This window comes from Cydia pomonella, chromosome 21, assembly GCF_033807575.1.
Source record: "Cydia pomonella isolate Wapato2018A chromosome 21, ilCydPomo1, whole genome shotgun sequence".
NCBI lineage: Eukaryota > Metazoa > Arthropoda > Insecta > Lepidoptera > Tortricidae > Cydia > Cydia pomonella.
In genome coordinates this window covers 10822486-10841440 of record NC_084723.1, presented here as the reverse complement: position 1 = coordinate 10841440, position 18955 = coordinate 10822486, and the positions used below count along the sequence as shown (strand labels likewise).

The following is an 18955-nucleotide window of genomic DNA, read 5'->3' as shown; positions in this document are numbered from 1 at the left end:
GGATTCATTATTATACTCGTGTTTGTATATATGTTTCTTTGAAAATTGTGTTTAGAAGGCACAATTCTAAAATAAATAAATTTTTAAAGATAAAAAACTTTTTTGATAGTACTTTGTTCATTCATGCTCATCAATATGAGTTATAATACAATTTTCTCATATAACATTTTTTTACAAGCTTTATTTATTTAATTACGCTCGAATAGCAGAAAAATAATAATGCTATAGTAGAAATAGTAGAAACTGTAACCTTAAGTATTGCAACACTGAACTCTGCAGTAGCAATTTGTTGTATTTCTGAGCGCCATTGCTTTTTACCGATGTAATGTTGAAATGATTTTAATCTGTTTTCATCTGCAAATCTATGTGATGTTTTAGCAAAACATTGAAGTGATTGTGTACTAAAACTATCGAACTTCTTAAGTTTTTGTGCTGGGCTTTGTCATGGCCGGTAAGTGGTGACTTTTAGCGCCCGCTACTCAAGGGCGAAATCGGAATCGAGAATCGCAATAAGTCGAAGATGTTTTATCGTTCAAACTCCGACGGTAAATGCAATGTTCTTGTAATTGGTGTGACCTTTGTATTTAGTGTTTTGATAACAGTGTCCATAGAATAGTGGAAGTGTTTGGTTATTTTGTCGTAACTTACAAAGCCGATCGTTTTTAACCTTTACTTATTACATTTCGCTGTTACACTGGAGTTTTGAGCACGGGGATGGTTCTCGCAACGGTTGTTACGGTATATTTTACATTATTGAAGTCTTATATTTGTGTAAAACTCTGTAAATGAGACTTGTTTGCAATGTAACAGATGATTGAAATAATTGTTGATTGTGAAGGTCAGAGAAGCGCCTAGCGTTTGACGTCGATCACATACAATTCTTTAACATGTAAGGCTTAAAATACACATATTTAAACCTTCTAAACACGAGATAAACGCTTAATTCGATACATATTTGTCTGAGACACAGTATACCTAAGATTTTTTTCATATTGTAGCCAGATGTTGGTGTTAGGTAATATACAATGAAGATTGCCTTGATTTACTGGACTCCCTACATGTGTTTGCAATCTTTTTGCTCAGTTCAATGGAGGTAAACCTATGAAAGAGACCATACCTTGTTTGTTTTGTTCAAATTCTAGGGTAATCTTTAAATATACCTTCATTTTACATCTACCTTTTATTTAGTGAATTTAGACTATATTGTATTTTCCTTGCATTTTTCAGTAATAATGTTTGTTAGATTTTTCACAGAGCATGCTTTAACAGCATAGTATAACATTTCTTGTGTGAAGTAATTTATACAAATTTTAAACAGATTATACTAAATATTTGATTGTTTATAAACCGATAACTTGAAACGCGATATGTTGTTTAAAAACTGATAGTTCAAAGTCAATGACCTCATCATTTGTAAATGCGCTTAAAATATAAGTGTTACAAATTATATCTGCGACTCATTCTGCTTAAAATACCCAGTATTTATATTTTAGCAATTTGAATAATAAAAGCTATGGAAATTTTTGTACTTACTATTAAACCTTTGCATTTATGATAGCCAAAATCAACCGCTGGGTTAAAAGCATGAAAATCATGAAAGAAATCTTAGTGAAATTACTTCATTTCCTGAATATTATGGACAATTGATTATGATAATAAAGATTTCTCTCATTAGGGACATCGGATTTGCAGGTAAATTGTCAATTTGTACAGAGGCATATTTAAATATTTAGCACCCTGGGCTGGCTCAATTCACCGCCCCTTTAAGTGATGGATAATAATGTATTTAATTTAAGGAAATATAAACCTGTTTTGCAGCCTGCCCCCTTGGCTCTAGGGTAAATACCCCTTAATTTGTTGAAATCATGAATGGTTACTTCCAGCTCTTATCAACTGAGACCAGTTGAGCTAGCCTCCTTCTCAACTAAACACCTCCATGTACACTTATTTACTAAACTAAGGACAATTATTTAGAAATATTGAATGAACCTTGCAGCCCTAAATTCAGCAAACAGTCATATATATTCCACATTATTGGGAAAGTCAATCCTGCATAAAGGGAAAAAGGTGAGGCAGAAGAAAAGAGTCATATGTATTTCATTACTATGAAATTATTAAGCATTTAATATGCATACTGATACAAATAATCTTTATTGCACACTATAGGGTAAAATAACACAGAAAGAAAACAGCAACATAAGTAGAGGTAAACAACAGGCAGGCATCGCCTAAATGCTCTTCTGAACAACCTATAGGCAGCCGAAACTAATAAATTTACACATGTCAGTATTTGTTGCAAATGCAATGAAAGAAACCTATCACAAAATACACACAAAACATACAATATACCATGCATAGGGTGACTGCTATTATTGGTCTAACAAACTAGAAAGAAAAAACCGGCCAAGTGCGAGTCGGACTCGCACAGCAAGGGTTCTGTACCATTATTTATAAAAACGGTCACCCATCCAAGTACTGACCCCGCCCGACGTTGCTTAACTTCGGTGATTGGATGAGAAACTCGAGATTGGAAAGAAATATTTATTTTATTCTGTTTTTAGTATTTGTTGTTATAGCGGCAACAGAAATACATAATCTGTAGAAATTTCATCTGGCTAACTATCACGGAACATGAGATACAGCCCGGTGACAGACGGACGGACGGACGGACAGCGGAGTCTCAGTAATAGGGACCCTTTAGGTACCGAACCCTAACAAGCCAATACAGTTTGTGTCATCATCGATAATGCGCAGATTTGTCAAATCTAACCTTTAATAACATGACTATATTAGTCAAGCCACACCAGTGAATGACACAATCTATAGCAGTCTAATTGTTAAGAGTGGCCAATAACTATAGCAGTCACCCTACCATATTGTTGTTGTCACATGTCCTTTATATAACAGTTATCTGAGCCTGTGCATCATAATTTAGATTGATGCCATGTCATATAATGGACTGGAATCAATTGTATGCACTAATTGCATAGTTGTTCATACTCTATGTGATATTCATGCAACTCAGCTGTGGTCATTTGTAGATATAATAGTCCGTGTTGCAGAAATAATTATTTTAATAGTTCAAACATCTTACCTAAAGCTAACTAAAAACTAAATTGTTAACACTAGATCATTATTCATTATAAATTAATACAGAAATAAAATAAAAGTAACCCACAAAGTAGCCCCGTCAAAAATTAACATTTAAGCCCCGAAATGTTCCCTACCTGGCCCAAATGTTCCAAATATGTGTTGAATGTTGCCATTTCTATAAATTCAATACATCAACCAATCAAGCATTAAAAGATAGAACAATCACTTTTGTATGTAATAAAGTTAAAGGGCTTGGATCTTAAATTAAGAATCACTAATTTCCTTAACCACAGAAAAATCAGTCTAAAATCATAAGGCTGTCAATTATGGTAGGTATAAAGGCGGGTTTCCACCAGTGTGCGGCACAAGCATTTCTGTACTGAATATGTTACCAGATACTGGTGGAATCCCGCTTTTCGTCAATTCATAACTGAAAAATCAATTCTTGCATTACTCTGACTATAATAATTTAATGACAGTGCCCATAGTCACAGGTTACCTAAGCATGAGTACAGTACAACACAGTATCTCACTAATCCAGCACTAATGTTCACACAAAAGCCTGATTACTGGAAATTAGAGAAACTTAGCCATTTATAAGGAGATTGAAGTGTGATAATGTAAGCCCATATAGTCTATTTGGGCATAGAATGATCACTTGCACCTTGCAGCCCTATTTAGTGTTGATTACTGGGTGTATCAGACCATCAAAGTCACGGATTATCGAAATTTCACGGTATTTCATGATAGCAACTGTCATCAAATCTTCCAATTCATAAGGTAATTGGTAATTGAAACCATGTTAAAATTGCGCGATGATGACATTGCGCAGGTAGCTGGCCGTACCTGGAGCAGAGTGGCAATAGATCGGAGAGAGTGGAGAAGGTTGGAGGAGGCCTTTGCCGAAGGGCAAGCAGGCAAAGAATACAAAAGATGGGAGATAATAGAGAGATAGTAGTACTGTTCTTTGTCCTGTAAATAAAGGCTATTTTATTTTATTTTTATTATGTTAAAATTAGGCTATAAAAATATACTATCAGATTTAATTGCTTGATTTACAAGTACAGGCGTGGTGTGATTATGAGATCATGTTAAAATTATGCCTTTATTCCTGACACTTAAATTTTTACGTTTTCTTTTACAATTATACAATTAACTTGTTTTTAACTATAAAAAACTATAAATAACTATATTTACTTTATAGAGTATACTCTTTTTCTGATTCTTCTTCTTTGTCAGGCTGTCTTTGACATAGGCCTCCTCCAGGGTGCCACTCCTCGCGGTTATTTGAAAGTTATCTTCCCATCTTTTGTATGGTCTACATTGGGGTATTTTCTTTCCTCTTGGGTACCATTCTGTGACATCTTTTGTCCTTTTTGGAGTGCATCATGTGGCTCCATTTCCATTTGATATAAACTATGAGACAAAAAAATATACTATCAGATTTAATTTCTTGATTTACAAGTACAGGTGCTATCAGATTAAAAATATCTGAAGAGACAGTATGTGTTCAGATATTTTTAAGCCTTTATAAGTCGGAAGGATTAAATTTCCTACCTAATTTTTAACTTTATTTCAGTGATAGGGCTCAAGTTTGCTTAATTCCTAACACCGTCATGTCTTATAAAGGGTTAAGCATCTTGGCCGCTACGATATATCTTTCATTAACAGTAACACTGACCATCATATGGCCTTACATCTTTGTGATTAAGTTTACAAGTTGTCAGTTAACAGAAACTGTATATCGTTTTGATTTAATTCTTCATTTCAGGCCAATTTGCCCATAGATTGTTAGTTATATACAGACTTACAATACTAGTGTTAGTACATCTTAACCTAGGTCTCACAGCTTTTCATATGGGGTCTTGGTACACAGGACGATGAGCAGAAGCCCAGTGACAAAAAAAGGACAGTCCCATCTCCGCTATATCTACCAGCAAGCTGTTGGTGCTACCCTGCAAGCTATTCATTTGAGAGGCGATTCTTTTCCTCATTATGGCAAGAAAATCGTCCATACGTGCTTGCGCAAACATGCCTGAGGCACTGCAAAAGCATGGTAGCCCCAACAGCATCCAGAAGCCGTTATTGAACTGGACACGCAGAGCACTGTAAGCGCGCTTCGTATAATTGATCCACAGGCTGCACGTGTAGAATGATTGGCAATACGACATAAATAATGTTTTCTTGACCTCCACTGTACAACGCGCAAACCTGTGAATAAACATATTAGCTCTTACTGCCAGCGCTCTGCGTTTTAAGAGAGGTATTGGCATTGTCGCTTAGTGTGGTCCAGCAGATTCCAGATCTAGAGCAGAGCCCAACTGGGGAACTACCTCCACCTTACAGAAAACCGCAGCCAAATAACACTGGACCCTACTCATAGTGGTGTGGTGGTGGTGTTCCTGCAGGTGAATAAGGTTGCCAGAGCTCAACGAGGGTGTGGGGTGTTAGGGTCGACAACGCGCAAGTAACACCTCTGGAGTTACAGGCGTCCATATGCTATGGATACTGTTTACCATCAGGCAGGCCGTGTGCTTGTTTGCCACCAACGTAGTATAAAAAATCTACATTTATTCCACATATGAACAAGGACAGGGATCTTTACATTCCTAATGTGTAGAGTAGTGTAGACAGCACTTGGTCCAGTGCCAAATTGTTTGTTTCCTTGTGACCTATTCTTTATAAAACATATCAAGCTTTGATTTACTGGTTGATGGATTACTAATCAGTTTCTGAGCATCACCAAATATGAATCTAAAATAAAATCTGATTGTTCTTTAAAATTTATTTCATGGATTTAAAAATGCTTAAACAATCGACTTCTAAAATATTTATGAACTTGAACTGTATATTAGTCTGATTTGTCTTCTTAGTATAATATTATCTAAAGTTTTTCTTTTTACAAGCTTTTATTTAACTTAAAACATACATAGTTATGTATGTTTGTATGGGTCAAAACTTGCAAGTTAAATCTGACCAACTTCCCAGTTTCCGATGCAAGCTGAAAATTTGCATACACATGTAAGTTGGGTGACAATGCACTATTATAGTACCATCAAGCTGGTCTGATGATGGAGACAGGACCTGGCCATAGAAACTGTAATAAAACAACACAAGCTAATTGTGTTTGAGGTTTTTAGAATTGTCTCGATGAGTATAAATTATTTACCTGTGCAAAAAAAAGTACCGTCAGCAATAAAAGCTTGTACCAAAAATATTTTTTTGCCGAAAACTTATTCAACTGAGTTTCCTACAAAAAAAAGCAAAAAATAATTCTAGACATGCCTTAATTAAATGATAATAATTTAAAAATATGTACTTGTAAAACCTTACACTATTTAGCCGTGACCTGAGGAAAGTAACAAATGCTCATAAAAACTCAATATTCTGGCATAAATGAGGATACCTAACTAGAATTTCCTCGACATCAGACACGAACATTTTAAAGATCTTGTTAAAGCACTTAGTCACAATAAGTCCAGGTCAATCATCCAAGTCTCAATCAATCCAAGTCGTAAGCCCCAGGCCAATTTTTGTGTTTTTAAATTTATATGTAAAGCATGTTTTGTACAGTCTTCTTCATTGTCTTTGCATTATCCCATTATTTTGGGGTCGGCTCTCCTCGTTCTTATGTGCCAAGACTGCCTGTCCTGGGTTGTCGCAGTTGACAGTTGGGCTCGCTCCAAATCTTGTGATACTGTGGACCACCATGTAGCAGGTGGCAGATCCTCTCTTGGTATTGGGCAGGTCTAATGGTCTTTTTTCACCACATGGTCGTAGTCACGCCTCATAATATGTTCATACCATCTCAGCCGCTGTTCTGTTAGTTTCTGTTAGTTTTTCCGTGATGAGCTCAACTTTGAAACTACATGTTTTTTACAGTCATGTGCATCGGCTTACGTTGTGTAACATATTATTGCAGGTGACTGTTTCGTTGAGTACATTGATGGGTTAGCCTTGCTACTATAAACCATACAATGTCTTCTAATAAACTCTCAGATCTTAAAATATCTTAGGTCAAATAACAATGCTCGAAGTAAACGATAACAATGGTATTAAAATACATGACAAGGTATTATTAACTTGTTTCAAGCAACTGTACCTTAACATACAATGGTAAAATATTTTATGTCCACTAAGTCATTTGTAAGCTGATTTTCACTTAATAACGATAACTAAACCTACAATTTTTTTATGATTTAAATATGTATTTGCAAAAATTGAATTAATGTGACAGCTTGATCAAGACCTCCACTTACTTCAGTGTCTACTCATAAAATGGTGCTACTGCCATGTTACATACTACATATTTATATGAGTGTACTTATCTGATCCACTAAGCATAATGTGTATATCTAATGTAGGTATACATATTTTGATGAGTGACTTTGAAAAACGGATCTTCTGTAGGTACCTGACATTATTGTACAAAATTGGACCTTATCTTCTTACAACAAGGTACAGCATTATACAATCCATAGCCTATTATCTATGTTCAGAACCTGTAACTGGAAATCCTGCTCGTCTATTAACCAACATCACAAAAGAGGTGTAATGTTTCCTATTCTCTCAAAGTATTCTATTACAGTAGGAACAGGTTAGACATCTTTGTAAGGCATTTGTTGTTTAGGTGTGTTTGAGATATCACTTGTATGTTTAAAAAAAATGAATTAAGTAAGAATTAATTGACTTTAACGCTGGTGTTAATTCAAGATGTACTATTAAAAATTTAGGATTTTCATATGGTTCTCTATATAAGTTAAAATGCTCAAAAAAAAAGAAGTGCCATGGTTTTCGAATCATCGGATTCGGATACACGATAACTTTACGAATTGGCGGAACCCTTCGTGCCGACTCCATTGGAACACAGTGTGTGATTGTATGTTGAATTTAATTGTATAAAACGATTGTATTTAAACAAATTATTCCTCTTATGAACCCAACAATGATTCCTTGCTCTTATGTTTTGTAGTAGTAGTTATTGTATGGGCTCAATTTTAATTTTGGGTTTTGTAACCATTCTACAATAACAATAAAATTGAATGTGGCTCCCAAATTAAAAGTTTTTGACTAAAGTAGAAAGGAAAAGAAAAAAAATATACTACAGTTCTAGTTTTGTGGATGGGGGAATCACTGTTGGGAAATTATTTTGCGAGTTTGACGAAATACTTTCAAATAATTTGCTAAATTTGTTTATAACTTGTGCAATTTTACCTGCTATGACCTATGTTAGATTTTCTATAGTATTGTGACAGAAAATGTAATCTAACTTGCTAATTCTAATTTCAAGATTAATAAATGGTGTGATTATCTTAATCTTTATCCTATTTAGCTTATACCTTTTTAGAGTACATTGCATTTACGAATAATTTCCATAACTTCTTTTATTATTGAAATCAATTTACAGCAGTTGGTATAAAATTAATAATAATAATTCATCATATACACCCCGCTGCTGGGCACAGGCCTCCTTTCATGTTCGAGAGGGCTCGGGCTATAGTCCCCACGCAGGCCCTATGCGGGTTGGCCAGCAAAAAATATGAGGCTTAAAAAATACACATTCGATATCAGCTTTTGTAAATTGATTTTTACTGTCTCATATTATACCAATGTCTACTAACAGGCTTATTTTTATGAAGGATTTTTTGACTCTTAATCTCTGTTAGTTAGTACTAATCCTTTCCTCTTTTGGATGTAACTTATGATCTTGATGTTTGACATATTTATAAATCAAATAGTTGCAAGTATAATAGAAGACATGTGAATAGATATAGGTAACATATCAAAATTCTGATTGTTATCTACAACAAACAATTCCTAAGAATAACAATCCTTATCTTCGTCATGGGGGCAATAAAAATAAATTAGTTCTACTAGCTTGTGACTTACTGATTCACTACAATTAACTGCAAGATTCGCTGGAATGCAAATGAACTCAAGTCCAAAAATAACAATATTTATTATTATGTATTATAAAACAACTACCAAATTAAAAAAACCCTAACAAAATTATAAAATGTAACTAAGTATAAAAAACCTCCACAAAAGAATTTAGTCAAATGTATTCATCCATTTGAGGGCTATGATGCCAAAGACAGACATACAAATGTTATTCTTACAACACTTATATCAAGTTTAAGAATAAATTTGATCTGCTTGTTCAAAACTTTCAATTAAAATAAATACTTGGCTAAGCTTTACAGCAATACCATAAGCAATGATAATGCATAACACAAGTAAATACATAACATGTATATACTAACATCAAGATAAAAGGTCACTGTAACAACCAATCAATTATACTGAACTGAACTAAAGTCCATTTCAATTGCTATTTGCTGATAATTATCATTCAATTGCATTTATCTTATGTAACTAGGTACCTTTTCCATTATATGTAGGCAGTTCATGAAAAACATAAATTAAAAAAATTATGATTATCAGATTTAGGTTTTGAAAAAACTTATTAGATCTTTAGGATCCACTTAATATAATCTAGAATATTGAAAGTGGCCAAGTGCGTGTCGGACCACGCATAATGGAGAGGTCCGTATCTTCCTACGATATGAACATGCTATTTGAACTTCTAAACTAAGTAGTGCCGTACAAAATATCCGTGTGATCCAAATTTTATTAAACTATAACTTATGAGTTTAAATATAGAGAGACGGACAGACGGAGATGACGAAAGTATAAGGATTCCGTTTTTGCCATTTTGGCTACGGAACCCTAAAAACGCATGATTTTTTTATGGATACTTCTATAAAACATGACTCATTGTCATTGCTCTGTAGTGTAGTATAAAAACATAACTGGGCATATAAAGTTAGACAAAGGAAGACAATGCTTTTCTTATTTGCCAGAGCAACTATCTAATTCAGTCCGTCAGCAACTCTTAATAAAATAACACATCTTCTGCACTACAAACTTAAGGTCAGGGTTCAATCTATTCATACTTCTTTAGTATCTATGATTAAATATAAGGAGTATTTTCTAAGCATCAGTATGTCAGTAAGCGCTTTGGTAACCCGCAAATTGGTACCTTTTGCTTCAATATTACTTTTAACAGGTGATTGCTTGTTATCTTATCACACAGGAAAAGTACCTACAGATGACAGTTATTTATTGTAGATGAGTTCTTTGAAACCGAGAAAGATAACAGATTGAAATCTGTTAACAACAAAAATGTTCTTATCAAATAATCCGTAAGGCAGCGCGGTTCCATTTTTATCACTTGTCACCATGCCCGTCACTTTCGCGCTTACATATTTGTTAGAACGTGACAGGCATGGTGACAAATGATAAAGGGCCGACCATCTTAGTCCTACTGATTGCAATAAGACTGTCAAAGGTTTTATGCTCTTTGGTCAGTTTGTCCGTTAGTTCGTCTATTGGTTCTTTTTGCTCGAATATACCAGAGCGCCAGAGAGATTGGCATATCAACTTTTAGAACGGCATTTTTCATGTCTCTGGTACTAAAAATGTCTTGTTTGAATGTATAACATAAAATTATATATTAATAAGTTGAAATCGTTCCTTGCAGAAAAAGCTTATTATTCAGTTACAGATTTTCTCAATGATAAATTTGTTAAATAACTTATTATTGATCAGATAGAATTATAGTTAATAAGTATATTCCGTACAAAGTTATTTTAATAATACTGAGTTTAAGGAAATATTTGCTTTTTGTAACAACGTTTGTATTTTTACCATGGTGCAATAAACGATGATTGATTGATTATTACTTTTAGTTTAAATGTAATAATTTAAATGTTGTGGACAGGTTCCATTCGGTCGGTTTAAAGGTTCATCCGCCTAAATATGCTATTTTCGCCCTAAAACCCATCCAGTAAACCCAACACGGCTTAAAACTTGGATCCATTTTAACACGTGCTATGTTTTCAGGCAATGGTGGGGAGACGACATGGTGTTTCAGCCAGGTGAAAGGCACGCTCGAGGACGACGTCACAGAGGCCGACCTTATCTCCTGCGTGGAGTTCAACCACGATGGCGAACTGCTCGCCACTGGCGACAAGGGAGGCCGTGTTGTCATATTCCAGGTAATTTAGACTTGTTTGACTCAGGTGGTGTCACAGAAGCCGACCTTATCTCCTTCGTGGAGTTCAACCACGGTGGCGAATATTACAGGTAGTTTATGGCTTTCCCTCCTCCAGCGAAAGCGTTAAGGATTGGGAAGTAAGGTCGCCTGGGGCCTCGAGTTCTCGCGCAACAACCCGAGTGGATTTATTTTAGCACAAAAGACGAGTGCTTCACAAAAATCTACCGCCCGGAACCTCAGTGGTTAAGGCCTTCACTGACTTCTGTCTTTTAGCGTCGAGATTTCAATGGGTCGTGTCGTATCAGGACAGCTATTTCTCACGTAGGTACGATGTTCCCGATCTCTGTATCCCGAGGCGCTTTGGCAACTTAAATTTTGATAGTTTTGAGGATTTTACACTCAACAGCGAATTGGGCTCTTCCCTCTAGGTATTTTCCTTATACCTTATAGGGTCAAAATGTGAACATCCCAAATCCCAACTAGGAACGCAGTCAAGATTTAGCAGTTACGATTTAAAAAAAATCCTGTTCGTTACATTTTCTGCATACTTCTCTTATCTTTCAACTTGGCCATATTGAACTTGTAAGAAACGTCTAGCTAGAATCTTATCACTCCTTATCTGAACTGACATCACGCATTCATTCGTCACCTGTTCAGTAGGTATCAGATTATCGCAAACGTTATTTACGACAAATCCATGTAATGGTAACAAGCTTTACGCGATCAATATCTTTTTACGACGTTTCACTGGTTAATGGGTGATAAAGTCGTCAAATGAACGTGCGAGGATCTAAGATGCGTATTTTATGGTCTACGAGTATATTAAATGCAAACGCTTGGTAACTAGAATTAAAAAGGGGTCTTGAAATTTTTAGTCTACTACGAGTATGTTATTCAGCTAAAACAACCGTTGAATTTATTAATTCTAACATTGTAGTCTTGATTAGATAAGAATCGTAAGAGTTCAGTTATCAAGAGACTTGTGAGCTGATTTGCCTCTTCATAGTAACCAATTAGCATAAAATATCTTATCTAAAGAGTATCTTTCTTAATTTATACCTATCTTAATGGTCAAAAAACATGTTTTGATTGTGTGTAGGTATCTCAAGATAAAGAAATGCTAAAGTATCCGCCTCTAAAAGATGCAAATACTTACACTTTATCTTTTTTTACGTGGGTCTCAGATTTAGTAATAACTCTTCTTGACTGACACATACTTTTTAGTTTATTGGTATTCAGGACAACAACAGCCGTAGATATACCCTAAACTTAGCTTTGTACTATAATCTCTCTCGACAAATAAATGAGAAAATCTATAAATATTAGTTCCTAAACAATACCTACTCGATAAACACGAAGCGTATATTACTGAGCAGGTTTTGTAGACGACACTTCTCGACTGACATACCCTAAGCTCACCTGTAATCCTCGTTTTGTCGCAGATCAGTGACACCGACGACCCAGTAACGCGAATTAGCATTCACCACGCGCGATATAAACGTTTTATTGTTCGTTCCGATTTTATCTACGTTTTCAATCCGTTTCAAAGGCGCCGGCTTAACATGATTTTATTATTTTGTTTACATCCATTGTTTGTAAAGACCAGGCATTGCAAAACGTACTGACCATAAGTTCGTAATAAGATGCCCTCTTAAGTGGGGTCTTGATTGTTATCTTTGGTTGGATTGGTTGTTTGCATACTAACAATCGCTCCTGTTTGCGAAAAGGTAGGTGACATCTCGGATTTCTTTTGTTCAAACCTGACACCTCTTTCATTTTATTCACTTTCCATGCTTTTTCTCATATGTACTTACTGTTTTGTCGTAGCAGTTCGTATAAATTCAGTATAAATGTTTCTTTTAAGCGTCCGCATAAAGCTAAAATATGTGGAATTAGAAACTAAATCCTATACTACACAATTGTTACAATTGTAGATCGTAGCCGATGTCTCCGACAAGGTGACTTTAACTGGTGTCGGGCAACCAAGGCGTTTACAACTACAGAAAAATATTTTCACATATGAGTGAAAAAGTCACCTTGACAATAACACCACTTTAATACTCACGGTATTTAACGGTTTAACCCTTTAACGGTCAAAATTTAAAAAATTAACTATTTCTTATCCCACCATTTTGGTACAACACAAAAGTACGTCAGGACTGGTTTTAATTTTCGTACTATTTTTTGTTTCAGAGGGACCCAGCATCAAAACAGTGCGTGCCCAAGAAGGGCGAGTACAACGTGTACTCAACATTCCAGTCCCACGAGCCAGAGTTCGACTACCTCAAGTCGCTGGAGATCGAGGAGAAGATCAACAAGATCCGGTGGCTCAAGCGCAAGAACCAGGCTCATTTTCTGCTATCCACTAACGACAAGACTATTAAACTATGGAAGGTGAGGAAATCTAGCTTTTTTCCTGAGATTCACTTTTGTCCAATTAAATTAAATAAAGATCCTATAAATGCGACATATGTAATCATGGAGTGCAACGAGACGAGATATGGTTAATTAATGCTTTCTTTTGTATAAGAATCCTGGTCAAGGCAGAAAGTTGTAATACCCAGGGGTATTATTGCTGCCTCCGACAAAATGGCTTTAAACGGGTGTCAGGCAACCAAGGCGTTTAGACTTAACTACAGAAAAATATTTTCACATGTGAGTCAAAAAGTTACTTTAATACTCACGGTATTTAACGGTTCAACCCTTTAACGGTCAAGATTTAAAAAATAAATTATTTCCTATCCCTACCATTTTGGTACAACACAAAACTACGTCAGGACTGGTTTTAATTTTCGTAGCAAATTGTAATACCCCTGCCCTCTTACACTTCTCTTTACTTTTTACGTTGAATAGACTATAAGATTAAATAACGGTTAAAAGTTAGTGACATTATAAAGCAATTTAATTTGAATTAGAACATTTCCAAAACTGGCAACATTTTTGACTTATCAAGTATCTTGAAATTTTTAACTCTTTAGTATCTCGAGTAAGTCTAAAATAATCCTGAGTTTAATTTTAGAAACGTAATCTACTTTGATCCTTAAGAATTTCAGATCTTAATGAGCTCACTGTGGATCTATGTGACTTGTGTAAGGTTATTCCATAAAATATGTATTTATTCCGTTATATTTCAGGTATCGGAGCGCGACAAGCGCGTGACGGGCTACAACACGCGAGAGGAGAGCGGGCGCGCGCGGGACCCGTCCCGCATCACGCAGCTCCGCGTGCCCACGTGGCGCCCCGCCGAACCCATGGTCGAGGCGTCCTCCCGGTAAGTTACTAACTATAAGCCGCGTTATGAGTTATGACAAAGATAAAGCATTTGTATTTTATGGACTGTCGGAAAATCTGCTTTACCCATTTTTATCATGTCTTTATCGAGCCATAATCACCGCCATTATATATGAACCGTGTCAAAGAGACGGCAACTAAAAGCACAAATAAGTTTTAAAATTGAAAATTTCTTTAATTTAAACGCTGATCGTAAGTACTTGCTCAAATATGCTACTCACGGCTTGTTTATAGTACAAATGTTGATAAAAATGCAAATAACCACTTTTAGTGGTCTCATAACAATGTTTAAGAAGGATCAGTTTTATTTCGACGATAGTACACGATATTTAATTGTACCTAATTGAGGTTGGGGACACTGGTTGAAAAAATAACAAGTTTGTTACTAACTGCTGCGCAAATCTGATCATTCCGAATAAAGAAGATATAAAAAGGGGTATTCCTATCTCAATGTGATTGGCTCAATTGTGGTTATCAACTTTATGACTTATATTTAATAACATTCCAAGTGCCGATAACAATTCGTCGAATATTTCATTAATTTATATCAGTCTTATCTACTAAACAAACGTGGCAAACTTAATTTGTTTATAGGCATATTTTGTTATCATTAATGCACGAAGAAAAGTCATCTGTATGACGTCAATTGTATATTTGGTTTTTATTGCGTTGGTGTCATGTAATCATACACCGTCTGATGTATTATGTAGACGTATGCATCTGTATCGCTTGGTTATAGACGTTATGATTAAAGCAGGGAATATGATATGCAGTTACATTACAGTTCAAAATTGAATTTAAAGCTAAATTTAGGCAAGCGCTTCAGTTTTGAATCCTCAACCAACAACCGTCTAGGTTGTTTGCAATACCTATTGACTATTTTAGGTTTCCAAAGCCAAATATCAAAAACTTACTTTCGTAATGTCTCTTCACCCGTATAATGTTTATGTCATAGGCATTTAACTCCGGCAATTTTTATTCTTTATGGAGCGGGCGTGAGCGTAGGTCTGCGTTTCAGCTTGGGCTAAAATGCTTTCGTATGCCCGTCTATTTGTCCGGATGTTCTCCTCTATAGGACACATCCAATCGATTCTCGTGGAATTTTGTTAGCAGGTTTTACTAGTTAATGAAGTATTTACTAAAATAATAGCTCCAAAATTCCCACGTTTTTAGTTCATAGAGAAAACGTTTAGTCTACTTTCAGAGATACAAATAAGCGCCGTTAACTTTGTATTATTATTCCTTTTTTGCTTTACAGGCGGATATTCGCGAACGCGCACACCTACCACATAAACTCGATCTCGCTCAACTCTGACCAGGAGACGTACCTGTCCGCGGACGACCTGCGCATCAACCTGTGGCACCTGGAGATCACGGACCAGAGCTTCAACATAGTGGACATCAAGCCTGCCAATATGGAGGAGCTTACAGAGGTAATACAATGAAGAATAAGAATAATGAAAGATTATTCTGTTTTTGATTTAATCGAAAGAGGAAGCACGGAATCATGCATTATCTTAGTATGGCCAATTTGCAGAGTTTTTAAAATGGAATTATCACTTTGGCGTATCCGCCAGCAAAAGTGCTACATGTTACATCTGGACTAGGACGAAAGATGCGCTCATAGTGTTATATCGAAGAAGGAGGTTTACTGAAGTCACATTACTAACGTTATTAATTTGTTCCTATGCTGATAATGAAAATCTTAAGAATTACGTTTACTAAGAGATGTTTATATTATTAACCAATGATGGATCCCAGGAAATATGTCTCTGTAGGTAACTCTTATCGACAAATAGCAATTAATGTTTGTTATTTCAGGTGATCACAGCGGCAGAGTTTCATCCGACTGAATGCAATCTCTTTGTATATTCTAGTAGTAAGGGTGAGTAGTTTCAGACAGATAATTATAGTTCATAAGCTTTTTCCTTAATCTATAATTTGACATTGACTACCATTTGACTTGTACACATCATATAAATTATATTTACAGTACATATGGGGCTACTTTATAGCACTAGTGCGAGAAGTAGCATATTATGTTACTGTGTCGAACATTTAAAGGGCCATATGTACTGTAAAACGTTGTACGATACATGTGCGAATAGGTAATTCGCAACTCGTGTCGATTTAAAACACTCCCTTCGGTCGTGTTTTAATTTATCGCCACTCGTTTCGAATTTCCTATTTTTCGCACTTGTATCGTAATGTACTATTCTAGCAGCCTACCACACAAAGAAAATTGGCTGTGAAATTGGAATCAATAGCGTTAAGAATAGGATTTAATACTAAATTTAGGACCGGGAGATATGAAAAGTAGAACATATCTTCTTTTCTTATACCTATTTTGAAGCTAAATCAGTTTTGAATTACTTAAAAATGTGGTTACTAGTTTTCGTTGTACCGTAAGTTCTTATTTCCAAATAATTGAATGATACTGAGCACAGCTAGCAAAAGTAGCGTTATCTCACTGATTTTTCAGTGCTTTATGCTATTTTGAAAAGAAAAAAAAACTACTAAACAGTAGGTGATCCTAATCAGCTAAATTATAATATGTTTGTGTGTGTTAAGGTACAATAAGGCTGTGTGACATGCGAGCTGCGGCGCTGTGCGACCGCCACGCCAAGCTCTTCGAGGAGCCGGAGGACCCACATGCGCGTTCCTTCTTCTCAGAGATCATCTCCTCTATCTCCGATGTCAAGCTCAGTAACTCGGGACGGTGAGTATGATAACAATATTATTTGGAGGGTAAAACAGCATTTACGATAAGCCTTAGTATGATAAAGTCCATCCCATAATATAAGAAATAAATTGGCAAATGAATTTTAAATCTGTACTGTAGGAAATATAATAGAAGAATAGGAAAATAAAACTTTGACTAGCATTTTTCGTCTTGTAAATAAATATATATAATTAAAAACGTCATAAACAAATAACATCCTGGTCACGGCACCAAATTGTAACAGCCCTTAATTAATCTACGCTAGCTTTTTTATCTTTTAAAAAAAATTGTTTGTTTCAGATATATGATGTCAAGAGATTATTTAGGTTTAAAAGTATGGGATCTTAGAATGGAAACAAAACCAGTAGAAACATATCCAGTAAGTGCTCTTTTTACTTTAATTTATTAATGATATGCGGAAAGGAAATTATTGCTTTAAATGAAATATTTAATACTTTTAGTTTAATAATTTTAAAACTAAACGTTAGGTCTACTTTATTGTACGATCGTTTTATTTATTTATTTTAGGTGCACGAGTATCTGCGGTCGAAGCTGTGCTCGCTGTACGAGAACGACTGCATCTTCGACAAGTTCGAGTGCTGCTGGAGCGGAGACGACCAGCGGCTCATGACCGGCTCATACAACGGTTTCTTTAGGTTAGTATTATTTTTGTTCAGCCGTTTTCGGGGGCTTCGTCCACTCGAGAGGTTTTGTTCTGTCTGTCACTTGTCCTTTGTTAAGTGGATGTACAATCACCTATTTCGTAGTCGTTGAAGTGTCGTTCCTCAGATTATGTTAGACGTCGTTTTCGTAGATGGTTTATTTCGGATTAGAGTGTAGCCTCGTTTGACGTAGAGTAATGTGGCGTGTGATCCTCAGAGTGTTCGAGCGCTTGTGCGCCGGCGGGCGGCGCGGCGAGCTGACGCTGGAGGCGGCGCGCGACGCGGCGGCGCGGCCCCGCCAGCCGCTGCGCCCGCGCCGCGTCGCCACCACCGCCAAGAGGAAGAAGGTATGAGCGGTTCGACACGTGGGAAATACCGCTAAACAGAGCGTCAAATTATGTCGATCCGTAAACCTCTAAATCCCCACCCTAACTTCACAGGACGAAATCAGCGTCGACTGCCTGGACTTCAACAAAAAGATCCTCCACACGGCGTGGCACCCGCACGAGAGCATCATCGCCGTCGCCGCCACCAACAACCTCTTCATCTTCCAGGACAAGTTCTAGCCTTCGCCGAGCCTCCCGGAACCTTCCAGGCACATCTGAGGACCTTATCGTGGGGTAATACGGCTCAAAATGCAAGGGCCTTCGAGGTAAATTCAACTGAGCCTTTAAATGGGCGAGATACCAGAAAAAGCCTTGAGTTTTGAGCTTTATCACAAAGGTTTGGAGTTCAAAATGAGGAAGATACAGTGCTTAAGAGCCTTGAAACTCTGAATTCTCAGGAAAGGCCTTAGTTTGAGCCTTATCACAAATAGGATTCTAAGTATAGTTGGTAGAGGCCCGGTATTTTACGCCTGTCGTGCGAGTTGATATGCCCTGGAGGCAAAAGCTCGTCAAGAAGATTGTCAAGCAATGGATTACAACTGTCAATCAGTCAGAATGCCTGTAAACATAAGATAAAGGCTGAACTACGCTCCCAAACTCTTGGGTTACATAAAACACATTTTGATGAACTTTTTATCGCTGGAACCTACAGAGTGTACGTACACTCAATGTATATACAATGACCATCAGAAAGATAGTATCGGCGAAAATGGCAAAATATCTGAACACATCCTTATTTCTA

General features: G+C 36.2%; 1 protein-coding gene across 4 annotated transcripts in view; it reads left to right on the top strand.

The window, feature by feature from the left end:
- The window catches only part of LOC133529647 (protein phosphatase PP2A 55 kDa regulatory subunit), a 64590-nt gene extending 45872 nt beyond the window's left edge, over positions 1 to 18718 (top strand). Inside the window, exons 1-11 of one of the 4 annotated variants that reach the window (XM_061867414.1) lie at positions 273 to 451; positions 10999 to 11153; positions 13346 to 13546; positions 14287 to 14423; positions 15702 to 15876; positions 16265 to 16328; positions 17015 to 17162; positions 17466 to 17544; positions 17694 to 17821; positions 18045 to 18174; positions 18268 to 18718. In XM_061867414.1, the coding sequence (XP_061723398.1) occupies positions 445 to 451; positions 10999 to 11153; positions 13346 to 13546; positions 14287 to 14423; positions 15702 to 15876; positions 16265 to 16328; positions 17015 to 17162; positions 17466 to 17544; positions 17694 to 17821; positions 18045 to 18174; positions 18268 to 18393 (1350 nt within the window). In that variant the 5' untranslated portion in view covers positions 273 to 444 and the 3' untranslated portion in view covers positions 18394 to 18718. Of the gene's footprint in view, positions 1 to 272; positions 546 to 7761; positions 7973 to 10998; positions 11154 to 13345; positions 13547 to 14286; positions 14424 to 15701; positions 15877 to 16264; positions 16329 to 17014; positions 17163 to 17465; positions 17545 to 17693; positions 17822 to 18044; positions 18175 to 18267 lie in introns of those variants that run through there. The other 3 variants (XM_061867413.1, XM_061867412.1, XM_061867411.1) reach the window with 3 other exon arrangements.
- The last annotated feature ends 237 nt before the right edge of the window (positions 18719 to 18955 follow it).